This window comes from Oncorhynchus mykiss, chromosome 19 (assembly GCF_013265735.2).
Source record: "Oncorhynchus mykiss isolate Arlee chromosome 19, USDA_OmykA_1.1, whole genome shotgun sequence".
NCBI classification, from domain to species: domain Eukaryota; kingdom Metazoa; phylum Chordata; class Actinopteri; order Salmoniformes; family Salmonidae; genus Oncorhynchus; species Oncorhynchus mykiss.
Window position 1 is genome coordinate 14,757,632 of NC_048583.1, and position 14,218 is coordinate 14,771,849.

At 43.9% G+C, this 14,218-nt stretch overlaps 1 protein-coding gene across 10 annotated transcripts in view; it reads left to right on the forward strand.

The window, feature by feature from the left end:
• Positions 1–14,218, forward strand: part of LOC110498654 (teneurin-3) — a 426,574-nt gene that overhangs the window by 333,662 nt on the left and 78,694 nt on the right. For all 10 annotated transcript variants that reach the window (XM_036954326.1, XM_036954328.1, XM_036954327.1 and 7 more), the window contains 3 exons: positions 1,927–2,121; positions 3,709–3,909; positions 8,729–8,914. In XM_036954326.1, the coding sequence (XP_036810221.1) occupies positions 1,927–2,121; positions 3,709–3,909; positions 8,729–8,914 (582 nt within the window). The remainder of the gene's footprint in view (positions 1–1,926; positions 2,122–3,708; positions 3,910–8,728; positions 8,915–14,218) is intronic.

Genomic DNA, 14,218 nt, shown 5'->3' on the forward strand with positions numbered 1-14,218 from the left:
GTGGGACACAATCATGAAGTGGAACGACATTTATTGGATATTTCAAACTTTTTTAACAAATCAAAAACTGAAAAATTGGGCGTGCAAAATTATTCAGCCCCCTTAAGTTAATACTTTGTAGCGCCACCTTTTGCTGCGATTACAGCTGTAAGTCGCTTGGGGTATGTCTCTATCAGTTTTGCACATCGAGAGACTGACATTTTTTCCCATTCCTCCTTGCAAAACAGCTCGAGCTCAGTGAGGTTGGATGGAGAGCATTTGTGAACAGCAGTTTTCAGTTCTTTCCACAGATTCTCGATTGGATTCAGGTCTGGACTTTGACTTGGCCATTCTAACACCTGGATATGTTTATTTTTGAACCATTCCATTGTAGATTTTGCTTTATGTTTTGGATCATTGTCTTTTTGGAAGACAAATCTCCGTCCCAGTCTCAGGTCTTTTGCAGACTCCATCAGGTTTTCTTCCAGAATGGTCCTGTATTTGGCTCCATCCATCTTCCCATCAATTTTATCCATCTTCCCTGTCCCTGCTGAAGAAAAGCAGGCCCAAACCATGATGCTGCCACCACCATGTTTGACAGTGGGGATGGTGTGTTCAGAGTGATGAGCTGTGTTGCTTTTACGCCAAACATAACGTTTTGCATTGTTGCCAAAAAGTTAAATTTTGGTTTCATCTGACCAGAGCACCTTCTTCCACATGTTTGGTGTGTCTCCCAGGTGGCTTGTGGCAAACTTTAAACGACACTTTTTATGGATATCTTTAAGAAATGGCTTTCTTCTTGCCACTCTTCCATGAAGGCCAGATTTGTGCAATATATGACTGATTGTTGTCCTATGGACAGAGTCTCCCACCTCAGCTGTAGATCTCTGCAGTTCATCCAGAGTGATCATGGGCCTCTTGGCTGCATCTCTGATCAGTCTTCTCCTTGTATGAGCTGAAAGTTTAGAGGGACGGCCAGGTCTTGGTAGATTTGCAGTGGTCTGATACTCCTTTCCATTTCAATATTATCGCTTGTACAGTGCTCCTTGGGATGTTTAAAGCTTGGGAAATCTTTTTGTATCCAAATCCGGCTTTAAACTTCTTCACAAAAGTATCTCGGACCTGCCTGGTGTGTTCCTTGTTCTTCATGATGCTCTCTGCGCTTTTAACGGACCTCTGAGACTATCACAGTGCAGGTGCATTTATACGGAGACTTGATTACACACAGGTGGATTGTATTTATCATCATTAGTCATTTAGGTCAAGATTGGATCATTCAGAGATCCTCACTGAACTTCTGGAGAGAGTTTGCTGCACTGAAAGTAAAGGGGCTGAATAATTTTGCACGCCCAATTTTTCAGTTTTTGATTTGTTAAAAAAGTTTGAAATATCCAATAAATGTCGTTCCACTTCATGATTGTGTCCCACTTGTTGTTGATTCTTCACAAAAAAATACAGTTTTATATCTTTGTTTGAAGCCTGAAATGTGGCAAAAGGTTGCAAAGTTCAAGGGGGCCGAATACTTTCGCAAGGCACTGTATCTTATTAACCTGGTGATACCCTGTATATATCTCTATTAACCGAGTGATACCCTGTATATGGCTCCATTAACCCAGTGATACCCTGTATATATCTCTATTAACCTGGTGATACCCTGTATTTGGCTCCATTAACCTAGTGATACCCTATATATGGCTCCATTAACCTAGTGATACCCTGTATATGGCTCCATTAACCTGGTGATCTCATGTATATGCATTATTTTACTCCAACAAAAAAACATGTATTTACAATATTGCAAAATCGTTTAAATGGAACATCTATCTCATGAGACTATGTTGCCATGCATGTGTGAGTGTGCACACTGTATTATGTGTATGCTCGTGTGTGTATTTATGCACATACACACTGTATATACCAACATCGTCCCTCTGTGTCCCATTGCAGCTTCGTGCCCCGTGCTGTGCAGTGGTAACGGCCAGTACTCCAGAGGTCGCTGCCTGTGCTTCAGTGGCTGGAAGGGGACCGAGTGTGACGTGCCCAGCAACCAGTGCATAGACATCCACTGTGGAGGACACGGCATCTGTATCATGGGCGTCTGTGCCTGCAACACCGGATACAAGGGAGACAACTGTGAAGAAGGTAAGAGATCAGTCCTGTTAAGAGGGATCTTTTGATTTGCACGGTCCTTTTCCTTCTCTCCTCGGTGTGTGTGTGTGTTCAGACACATCCTCTTCCCCTCTTCCTTCCTCGTCAGCCAGTCAGTGTGTGATTGCTCAGCATTCACCATCATAATCGTTACCGCCAGCCAATAGTTCAGTATTACAGAAACAATTGCTACTCTCTACTTCACAGAGCAAGTAATTACATTGCTGTCCCCATCGATGCGTGGCCTGTGACACACACACTGACTCGCTCTCACACACGCACGCACACATGCACCACACACACACACTGACAGAGAATGGAGAATATTAGATTAGCTAAATTATCCTGGCATGTACCTGCTACGCTAGCCTACAAAACAACCCATCAGAAGGCTAGCTCTGTCTGTACATTAGATCCAATTATTGCACTTCCCTATGGGAGAAAATCTCATCTTCGCTGCTCAGTAAAATGTATCTCTGCCAACCTCCTATTGACACACACACACACACACACACACCACAAACCGACGCTAATGCAATTAGTTTGCAGTGAATGTTATTGTGAGGTCTGTGACCCTGTCAGTAGTCAATGGACAGATTAAGACCCATCATCACTGAGACAGCAGAGGAAAGTAACTGCAGCTCAACAAGCATCAGCTCCAGGCAACTTGCTGGGAATCAACAGACAAACCAAATCACATTTTATTTGTCACATGCGCACAATACAACAGGTGAGGATCTGGGGACCCATGCCAAATGTTTTTTTAGTCTCCTGAGGGGGAAAATATGTTGTCATGCCCTCTTCACAACTGTCTTGGTGTGTTTGGACCATAATAGTTTGTTGGTGATGTAGATAACAAGGAGCTTGAAACTCTCGACCTGCCTATAATGGGGGCCTGTTTAGCCCTCCTTTTCCTATAGTCCACGATCAGCACCTTTGTCTTGCTCACATTGAGGGAGAGGTTGTTGTCTCATCGTTGTCGGTGATCAGGCCTCCCACTGTTGTGTCATCAGCAAACTTAATGATGGTGTTGGAGTTGTACCTTGCCACGCAGTCGTGGGTGAACAGGGAGTACAAGAGGGAACTAAGCACGCACCCCTGAGGGGCTCCAGTGTTGAGGATCAGCGTGGCAGATGTGTTGTTGCCTACACTTACCACCTGGGGGAGGCCTGTCAGGAAGTACAGGATCCAGTTGCAGATGGAGCTGTTTAGTCCCAGGGTCCTTAGCTTAGTGAGTACAATGGTGTTGAACGCTGAGCTGTAGACACTCACAAACCCAAAGATGGTATACATGTAACAGTATAGCTTCCGTCCCTCTCCTCCTCAACTACTTCAAGGTCTCCGAGCGAGTGACGTCACCGATTGAAACGCTATTAGTGCGCACCACCGCTAACTAGCTAGCCATTTCACATCGGTTACATACACACACCGACACACACAAACACAATTCCTCTGTTCCACAGTGAGTGTTTGTGTACTGTATGTTTACGTTTGCTCTGTGCAACAATCCAAAGTGACAGCAGTTGGTTGGGAATTGATTGCAACAAATCAACCTCTCTCTCCTTCCCCTCCTCCCTCCAGTGGACTGCCTGGACCCTGGCTGTTCGGCCCATGGTGTGTGTATCCATGGGGAGTGCCACTGTAGCCCGGGCTGGGGGGGAACCAACTGTGAGACCCTCAAGACCATGTGCCCCGACCAGTGCTCCGGCCACGGCACCTACCAAAGCGAAAGCGGCACCTGCACCTGCGACACCAACTGGACCGGCCCCGACTGCTCTGTCGGTACGTTGTTGGTGTGAGCACGTTGTTTGAACTTTGGTAGTACTACATTTTTGGTACGTTATTAGCACATTAGCATGCTAGCCTCAAATTAACTCAGCAGTATTACATTTGGTATGTTGTTAGCACATTAGCATGTTAGCGTCTCATTAACTCAGCAGTACTACATTTGGTACATTGTTAGCACATTAGCATGCTAACCTCAAATTAACTCAGCACTATTACATTTGGTATGTTGTTAGCACATTCGCATGTTAACATCTCATTAACTCAGCACTACTACATTTGGTACGTTGTTAGCACATTAGCATGTTAGCCTCTCATTAACTTAGCAGTATTACATTTGGTATGTTGTTTGAACATTAGCATGCTAGCCTGTCATTTGTTAGCTACTACTCATTCACTACGTGGAGATAGCTGGATGTCTAGTAAAGATGTCATTCACATTCACAGAGCTTCTCTCACACAGTTGTGCCATGGCCTTCCCATCTACAGTGGGGCAAAAAAGTATTTAGTCAGCCACCAATTGTGCAAGTTCTACCACTTAAAAAGATGAGAGAGGCCTGTAATTTTCATGATAGGTACACTTCAACTATGACAGACAAAATGAGGAAAAAAAATCCAGAAAATCACATTGTAGGATTTTTTATACATTTATTTGCAAATTACGGTCACCTACAATCAAGCAAGATTTCTGGCTCTCACAGACCTGTAACTTCTTCTTTAAGAGGCTCCTCTGTCCTCCACTCGTTATCTGTATTAATGGCACCTGTTTGAACTTGTTATCAGTATAAAAGACACCTGTCCACAACCTCAAACAGTCACACTCCAAACTCCACTATGGCCAAGACCAAAGAGCTGTCAAAGGACACCAGAAACAAAATTGTAGACCTGCACCAGGCTGGGAAGACTGAATCTGCAATAGGTAAGCAGCTTGGTTTGAAGAAATCAACTGTGGGAGCAATTATTAGGAAATGGAAGACATACAAGACCACTGATAATCTCCCTCGATCTGGGGCTCCACGCAAGATCTCACCCCGTGGGGTCAAAATGATCACAAGAACGGTGAGCAAAAATCCCAGAACCACACGGGGGGACCTAGTGAATGACCTGCAGAGAGCTGGGACTAAAGTAACAAAGCCTACCATCAGTAACACACTACGCCGCCAGGGACTCAAATCCTGCAGTGCCAGACGTGTCCCCCTTCTTAAGCCAGTACATGTCGAGGCCCGTCTGAAGTTTGCTAGAGAGCATTTGTATGATCCAGAAGACGATTGGGAGAATTATGGGACCAATGAATGGGGCCATGTATCGTGAGATTTTGAGTGAAAACCTCCTTCCATCAGCAGGGCATTGAAAATGAAACGTGGCTGGGTCTTTCAGTATGACAATGATCCCAAACACACTGCCCGGGCAACGAAGGAGTGGCTTCGTAAGAAGCATTTCAAGGTCCTGGAGTGGCCTAGCCAGTCTCCAGATCTCAACCCCATAGAAAATCTTTGGAGGGAGTTGAAAGTCCGTGTTGCCCAGCAACAGCCCCAAAACATCACTGCTCTAGAGGAGATCTGCATGGAGGAATGGGCCAAAATATCAGCAACAGTGTGTGAAAACCTTGTGAAGACTTACAGAAAACGTTTGACCTCTGTCATTGCCAACAAAGGGTATATAACAAAGTATTGAGATAAACTTTTGTTATTGACCAAATACTTATTTTCCACCATAATTTGCAAAAAAATTCATAAAAAATCCTACAATGTGATTTTTCCGGATTTTTTTTCTCATTTTGTCTGTCATAGTTGAAGTGTACCTATGATGAAAATTACCCACCTCTCTCATCTTTTTAAGTGGGAGAACTTGCACAATTGGTGGCTGACTAAATACTATTTTGCCCCACTGTATATTCTTTGTACTGTATTGCTCTCTCTTTCATTCTTTATCTCTCTCTTTTCACTGCTGCTTTGTTGACTAATGCTGTTATAAAGGCCGCAGTGTGATTTTTATATTAACTTGGCTTAGAGAGGAGAGATCACATCGATCTGATCCATTTTTCATTTGAGAGAAAGCTGTGTTTATTTGCCTCTAACACACTGGCTCAGCCAGCAAAGAGAAGGAAGGCTGGAGGGAGAGCAAGGGCCGGGGGTTTGTTAATTACACCGAGTTTAAATTAAATAAGACTGCACTGCTAATTACTAGAGAACAGAGAGGGAGGGATGGAGAGAAGGAGAGAGACTGAGAGACAGAGAGAGAGAAAGAGAGAGAGAATGGAGGGCAATTCCACACCAGGACAGTTTGAAAATATTGATTTGTTCTGGTGGTTCTCATAGAAACTTCATTGGGAGGACGGATGTTTGACATTTCTCCTCCTCTTTTTTTGTTTGTTTTTAAATCAGGAGGAAGTGGAAATTTGAGTCCCTTTTTAGACCTATACATGCGTTGTGTAAGACCGTATGATCTGTGAACCGTGCATGATACAGACAACATCTTGGAGTCATTATACTCCTTATAGTGGAGATTCTGATATGAAAAATAGAAAATATAGAAATATTTATATGTCAAAAGTACCCTTTTTTTTATCTTGTTCATTTCAATAGGTATTGCTTGGAACAATATGCTCTACACATGCATCGACTTTCCAGAGTGGGCGGAGTGATTCACACATTATTCTTTTTAAAGATAATAATGTCAAAAGCATGTCAAACATCCTTCCCTCGCAATGACATTTCTATGTGAGAATTGACCTAAATTCTCACACTTTCTATCGGAGGTAACCTAAATATTTTTGCGGCTGTCCACGGTGACCTTCAGACAGACGTGACCAGAGCCTCAGTCTGGTCACCCCTCCAGGCCGCTCCCTCCTTCCCTCCCTCCTCCCTGCTTCAGACAGCGCCCGCCACGTCTCGCACATACATACCCATACACACACCGCCCCAGCGACACGGCGATGACAGCGATGAACACCGCCACTTCCTGACACACAACACACTCTCTCTCACAAACACACACCGGTAATGCCAGCTCGCCACGGGCAGCTGCGGCCCACACTGAGCGAAGCCCCTCCAGGGGGCTGATGGAACTTTAGAGACCGAGAAAGACTGAGCGGTCGGGGGTCTGTTGGTCTTGTGGTCTTACCTGGAATGACTCAGAGAGGAACCTCTTGGTCTTCTAGCCACTGACTGATATCGGAATTGATTCTCTTAGCCACTGTCTGATAGCAATGGTCCTACGGTCGATTATTTGTCCCTGCCTGCAAAGAGTCCAAGAAGTGGCAACATTTCAGATGCTGTTATTCCTATACTCATGCTATAGCACTGTAGTTAACATTGTATTCTTCCAGTATTACTACAGTGATCTGTTCTGAAATCTCTGACACAGGTCTCATCCATTCTACTGGGTTTTGTTTCTACAGGACAGCATTTCAGTAAGATGTAGATACTGTGTATTCAGTAGTTAACCAGGGTGGGGAATGTCCGAGTATAGTCTTCACCCTGCCAGACATCTGCTGCCTGCAATCCTGACTGTCTGTCTGTATGTACAGACCTGCCAAGACAGACACAAGACAAAAGAAATGTTGACTGTGGCTCAGTTGGGAGAGCATGGCGCTTGCAACGCCAGGGTTGTGGGTTCGATTCCCCCGTGGGAACCAGTACGAAAGTGAGTGCACTCACTTCTGTGAGTCGCTCTGGATAAAAGCGTCTGCTAAATTACAAAAATGTCAAGTGTTGAGTGTCTCTCTTATATTTTGTGCAAACAACAATTCCTTCAAACACCTCTCCCCTCAGTTTATATTTCAAGGTCGTATCAATAAAGGCGTTTCTGTCTTCTTCTTAACCGCAACAAAAAAGAATGGAAAACAAGTGTCACTTCAACTCAGAGCTAAAAGTGATAGGTGGAATTTTAACGTGCACATTCCTGGTTCAAATGGTCTAAACTCTGAAGAAGAAAAAACAGAGACAAAAACAGTTCCATCTCAACTGACAACATTCCGTCAGTCGGGAGTCTGTACCAAACAAGCCCAGATTGTGTGCAGGCGTCCATCTATGGGCCCCACTGCAGCAGGATTGATTTATCTGTGGTTGATTGGTTTGGTCGTTCTGGTTCAGGCACAGTGGGAATCCTTGTGTCTGGCTGGATGGCTGGCAAACAGTGTCTACCCATACTCTACCCTTATCCTATTCTAACCCTGTCTGAGGTAAAGTTCAATATGTCCACTCTCATAGCCTGAACTGTTCATACTCAATGATCACAACTCTGCCCCCCCCCCCTCCCACTCGCAAGCATACACACACACACACACACACACACACACACCATATTACACCAACACCTCAGACCCACCACAGGACCACGCACCCCCACCACCGTGCCCCACCCAGGAACCTTCAAAACCTCCCAGACTCTTCATCCGTGTCAGCCACGGGGGACAGACGTGTCAGGGTAGCAAGGTGTTATTTGAGAAATACCAGGCTGACAACCATATCCACCCGACCCCGACCCCACCCGCTGACCATAGTGGAAGCATTGTGCCAACGGAGACCCAGCCTGGCTACAGTTGACACAGAGAAAGATGAAACCTTATGTCTGTTTTGTTTGTTATGGATGAATGTGGTTCTACAAAGCGGGTGACACTTTGCACAGTGGACGCTCCTAGCACACACAGATAACTAGCTAGCGATTACACACTGACACTAACATTTCCTTCTTTGTGTGTGTGTGTGTGTGTGTGTGTGTGTGTGTGTGTGTGTGTGTGTGTGTGTGTGTGTGTGTGTGTGTGTGTGTGTGTGTGTGCGTGCGTGCGTGCGTGTGCGCGTGTGTGTGTGTACAGAGGTGTGTGTGGTGGACTGCGGCCCCCACGGCGTGTGTTTCGGGGGCAGCTGTCGTTGTGAGGAGGGCTGGACGGGTACGGTCTGTGACCAGAAGGCCTGCCACCCCATGTGCACTAAGAATGGAGTCTGCAAGGAGGGCAAGTGTGAGTGCAACCAGGGCTGGACCGGAGAGCACTGCAACATCGGTAGGTCTACTGAAGAATACACACGCCTACAGTGGACATACACATGAATACATCATATGGGTCGACGATTAAATACATTGTTACAAGGAAACACACACGTTTTCACACACGTTTTCTCTCACACACACACACACTAATCACACACACTCATCTACCTCTGAAGCTGTCTGTCCATCCATGATTCCCCCAGCTCTCACACCACGGAGGAATCCAACCTGCGGGTCTATATGGCTTTGAACAGCCTGCTGAAGTAGCATCTGATCCCAGTCTCCTCTTTCCTCTCAAACCTCTCCATCCCTCTCTTTACCAGGGCCTGGCTAACTCCCTCCCACTCTCCATCCCTCTCTTTACCAGGGCCTGGCTAACTCCCTCCCACTCTCCATCCCTCTCTTTACCAGGGCCTGGCTAACTCCCTCCCACTCTCCATCCCTCTCTTTACCAGGGCCTGGCTAACTCCCTCCCACTCTCCATCCCTTTCTTTACAAGGGCCTGGCCAACTCCCTCCCACTCTGCAGCCTGCTCTTTGTAGTCACTCACGTGATCTGGGGCGCTGCTGACCTTTAACCTCTATCAAAACACTGACATTTACTGTCGTTAAGGCAGTGTGGAGAAGATAGACTGTGTGTGTCCTGTTCCAAGCTCTCCGTCTTAACAAGAGGGTACAGAGCAGGGTTGTAAATGCCTGGCGCGTTGTTGTTTAGCTTTTAAGCCGGGTGTGAAACAAACACCAAACACTGAAACAGGCCAAAGCCTCCTCTATACGATGCAAAGATACGAGCCCGAAAGAGAACTGAGAAATCATGTTTGGTTAATTGTTTCCCTCTCAACCCCTACATCACAAAACCTACTCAATTGTTATCAAGCAAATCTTGTTTTGTCGGCTGATTCCCTGATATGAAGTCGATTGCGGAGCAGAATGCATGTTCTCTCCTCACACACACAGAACTCGTGTTCTGTTCTGCCTCGATCTCTGCAGCACAAACTCAGCAGGGATGCGTTTTGAGGCGTCGTTCCGCTTCACTCAATTAGTCAACATCAAATCAAATCAAATTTTATTTGTCACATACACATGGTTAGCAGATGTTAATGCGAGTGTAGCGAAATGCTTGTGCTTCTAGTTCCGACAATGCAGTAATAACCAACAAGTAATCTAACTAACAATTCCAAAACTACTGTCTTATACACAGTGTAAGGGGATAAAGACTATGTACATAAAGATATATGAATGAGTGATGGTACAGAGCAGCATAGGCAAGATACAGTAGATGGTATCGAGTACAGTATATACATATGAGATGAGTATGTAAACAAAGTGGCATAGTTAAAGTGGCTAGTGATACATGTATTACATAAGGATGCAGTAGATGATATAGAGTACAGTATATACGTATACATATGAGATGAATAATGTAGGGTATGTAAACATTATATTAGGTAGCATTGTTTAAAGTGGCTAGTGATATATTTTACATCATTTCCCATCAAATAGTTGTCTATATTGAATACATAATTTAAACATTCACAGTGTAGGTTGGGAAAATTATGTGAACCCCTAGGCTAATGACTTCTCCAAAAGCTAATTGGAGTCAGGAGTCAACTAACCTGGAGTCAATGATCAATGAGGCGAGATTGGAGATGTTGGTTAGAGCTGCCTTGCCCTATAAACTCAAAATTTGAGGTTGCTATTCACAAGAAGCATTGCCTGATGTGAACCATGCCTCAAACAAAGAGATCTCAGAAGACCCAAGATTCTGAATTGTTAACTTGCATTAAGCTGGAAAGGGTTACAAAAGTATCTCTAAAAGCCTTGATGTTCATCAGTCCACGTTAAGATAAATTGTCTAGAAATGGAGAAAGTTCAGCACTGTTGCTACTCTGTTGCTACTCTCCCTCTTGACTGCAAGAGCACAGCGCAGAATGCTCGATGAGGTTAAGAAGAATCCTACAGTGTCAGCTAAATACAGAAATCTCTGGAACATGCTAACATCTCTGTTGACGAGTCTACGATACGTAAAACACTAAACAAGAATGGTGTTCATGGGATGACACCAAAGAAGAAGCCAAAAAAAACATTGCTGCATGTCTGAAGTTTGCAAAAGTGCACCTGGATGTTCCACAGCACCACAGCGCTACTAGCAAAATATTCTGTGGACAGATGAAACTACAGTTGAGTTGTTTGGAAGGAACACGACACTATGTGTGGAGAAAAAAAGGTACAGCACACCAACATCAAAACCTCATCCCAACTGTAAAGTATGGTGGAGGAAGCATCATGGTTTGGGGCTGCTTTGCTGCCTCAGGGCCTGGACAGCTTGCTATCATCGACGGAAAAATGAATTCCCAAGTTTATCAAGACATTTTGCAGGAGAATGTTAGGCTTTCTGTCCACCAATTGAAGCTCAACAGAAGTTAGGTGATGCAACAGGACAACAACCCAAAACTCAGCAGTAAATCAACAACAGAATGGCGTCAACAGAAGAAAATACGCCTTCTGGAGTGGCCCAGTCAGAGTCCTGATCTCAACCCGATTGAGATGCTGTGGCATGACCTCAAGAGAGCAGTTCACACCAGACATCCCAAGAATATTGCTGAACTGAAACAGATTTGTCAAGAGGAATGGTCCAAAATTCCACCTGACTGTTGTGCAGGTCCGATCCGCAACCACAGAAAACGTTTGGTTCAGGTTATTGCTGCCAAAGGAGGGTCAATCAGTTATTAAATCCAAGGGTTCACATACTTTTCCCACCCTGCACTGTGAATGTTTACACAGTGTGTTCAATAAACACATGAAAACGTATAATTGTTTGTGTGTTATTAGTTTCAGCGGACTGTGTTTGTCTGTTGTTGATGAAGATCCGAGTTTTATGACCAATTCATTCAGAAATCCAGGTACTTTTTCTTGCCACTGTATATGCAGTGGAACTACAGTGTATATGCAGTGGAACTACAGTGTATATGCAGTGGAACTACAGTGTATATGCAGTGGAACTACAGTGTATATGCAGTGGAACTACAGTGTATATGCAGTGGAACTACAGTGTATATGCAGTGGAACTACAGTGTATATGCAGTGGAACTACAGTGTATATGCAGTGGAACTACAGTGTATATGCAGTGGAACTACACTGTATATGCAGTGGAACTACAGTGTATATGCAGTGGAACTACAGTGTATATGCAGTGGAACTACAGTGTATATGCTGTGGAACTACAGTGTATATGCAGTGGAACTACAGTGTATATGCAGTGGAACTACACTGTATATGCAGTGGAACTACAGTGTATATGCTGTGGAACTACAGTGTATATGCAGTGGAACTACAGTGTATATGCAGTGGAACTACAGTGTATATGCAGTGGAACTACAGTGTATATGCAGTGGAACTACAGTGTATATGCAGTGGAACTACAGTGTATATGCAGTGGAACTACAGTGTATATGCAGTGGAACTACAGTGTATATGCAGTGGAACTACAGTGTATATGCAGTGGAACTACAGTGTATATGCAGTGGAACTACAGTGTATATGCAGTGGAACTACAGTGTATATGCAGTGGAACTACAGTGTATATGCAGTGGAACTACAGTGTATATGCAGTGGAACTACAGTGTATATGCAGTGGAACTACAGTGTATATGCAGTGGAACTACAGTGTATATGCAGTGGAACTACAGTGTATATGCAGTGGAACTACAGTGTATATGCAGTGGAACTACAGTGTATATGCAGTGGAACTACAGTGTATATGCAGTGGAACTACAGTGTATATGCAGTGGAACTACACTGTATATGCAGTGGAACTACAGTACAGCATTCAGACTTATTGAGCGTTAGGAGGCAGTGACGTTTAGCTACTCCTTCATTACTTGTCTGCTACAGACATCCCCCCTCTTCCCCCATAGCAAATGCTGAATGAGAGAGGAGAAGAACGCAGTAGTTATTAAGTCGTCTTCTTCTCCCCTCCGAGACATGCGGTCGTGAATAAATGACGAGTGAGAAAGTTCCAGAAGATCAAAAGATCATACCCTCAAGACATGCTAACCTCTCACTGTTACCAATACCGGGGGGCGTTAGCATGTCTTGGGGGTATGATCTTTTGAACTTCTGGAACTTTCTCACTCGTCGTTATTCACGATCGCGTGTCTCATGATATATTCCACATTGATTTAGAAGTGTTTAGAAACATGTTCTATTCTTATTTACAATAAAAGTGGCTCCAAAATGACACAATACATTATTTACCATTCATTTCTATTGGGCACAAAATAATCTGAAACACAACCAAAACAAACAGCAGATGCATCCAACAAGTTTGTAGAGTCACAAGCTTGATGTAGTCGTTGCGTGCTAGGGGTGTCAATATCTTTGACCCCTACCCTTTTGAGATATTACTTATTAAACAAAATATTTTTCTCTGAGCAATTGTATTAGTATAAAATAATCTCCCCATTTTTGTTTTGCATACAATATAGCTCACTATTTGACAGATTTATTTTCTACAGTCGTTAATGCCCATATTTATCGAGGGTGTCAATCATTTCAGGCTCCACTCTATCTCTTTCTCTCTCTGTCATTGTCTGACACAAGGTGGCTTGATGCATCTCCATTTTGAGTGGCTTTAAGGAAGTAGTCCAACGTTCATTTCTACTCAGCCTATTGCTTTTCCATACAAAACACAGTGATGGTCACTGTGTGTGTGATTGGTAGCGGTAAAATAGTGTCCTTGATTTTACTCTAATGTTCCCGCTTGCAAAATGCAGCAAATGAATTGATGTCTCTGAGATGTGGAAGTATCCTTCCTTAATAGAAAACAACTTAAATTGGCTGATATCATTTGTGCTGCCTTGGAAATAAATGATGTCCAGTTTATGTAAGTTTTCTAAGAATTTTGCAGCAACAAACCGATAACAATGTCTTCCCTTGACGATTTGAGTTACAGTAAACAGACTGAGTCATCGCTGTCCAATAACCAAGATCTCATATGATCTTTTATTATCATCGTTCCAAAATACTCTTCTGCGGAGGATAGAAAAGTACATTTTTATGGACTTGCACAATGCTCCTCGTTAGGTTTTGTTAAGAGAGCCACAGGTTCTTCTGCTTCTTCTGCTTATTATTATTATTATTATTATTACTGCTTCTGAATACCTCATCAGTAGGGTTGTGTCCTTCAGTCACACTGAGGACGTGTCCCAAATCACTCCTATAGGCGTAGTGCCCTGTGTAGGGAATAGGGTGCCATTAGGGACGGAGACTGATTTTAAAGTAGCGTATGGAATATTGTTCAAATATTGTTGCGTGT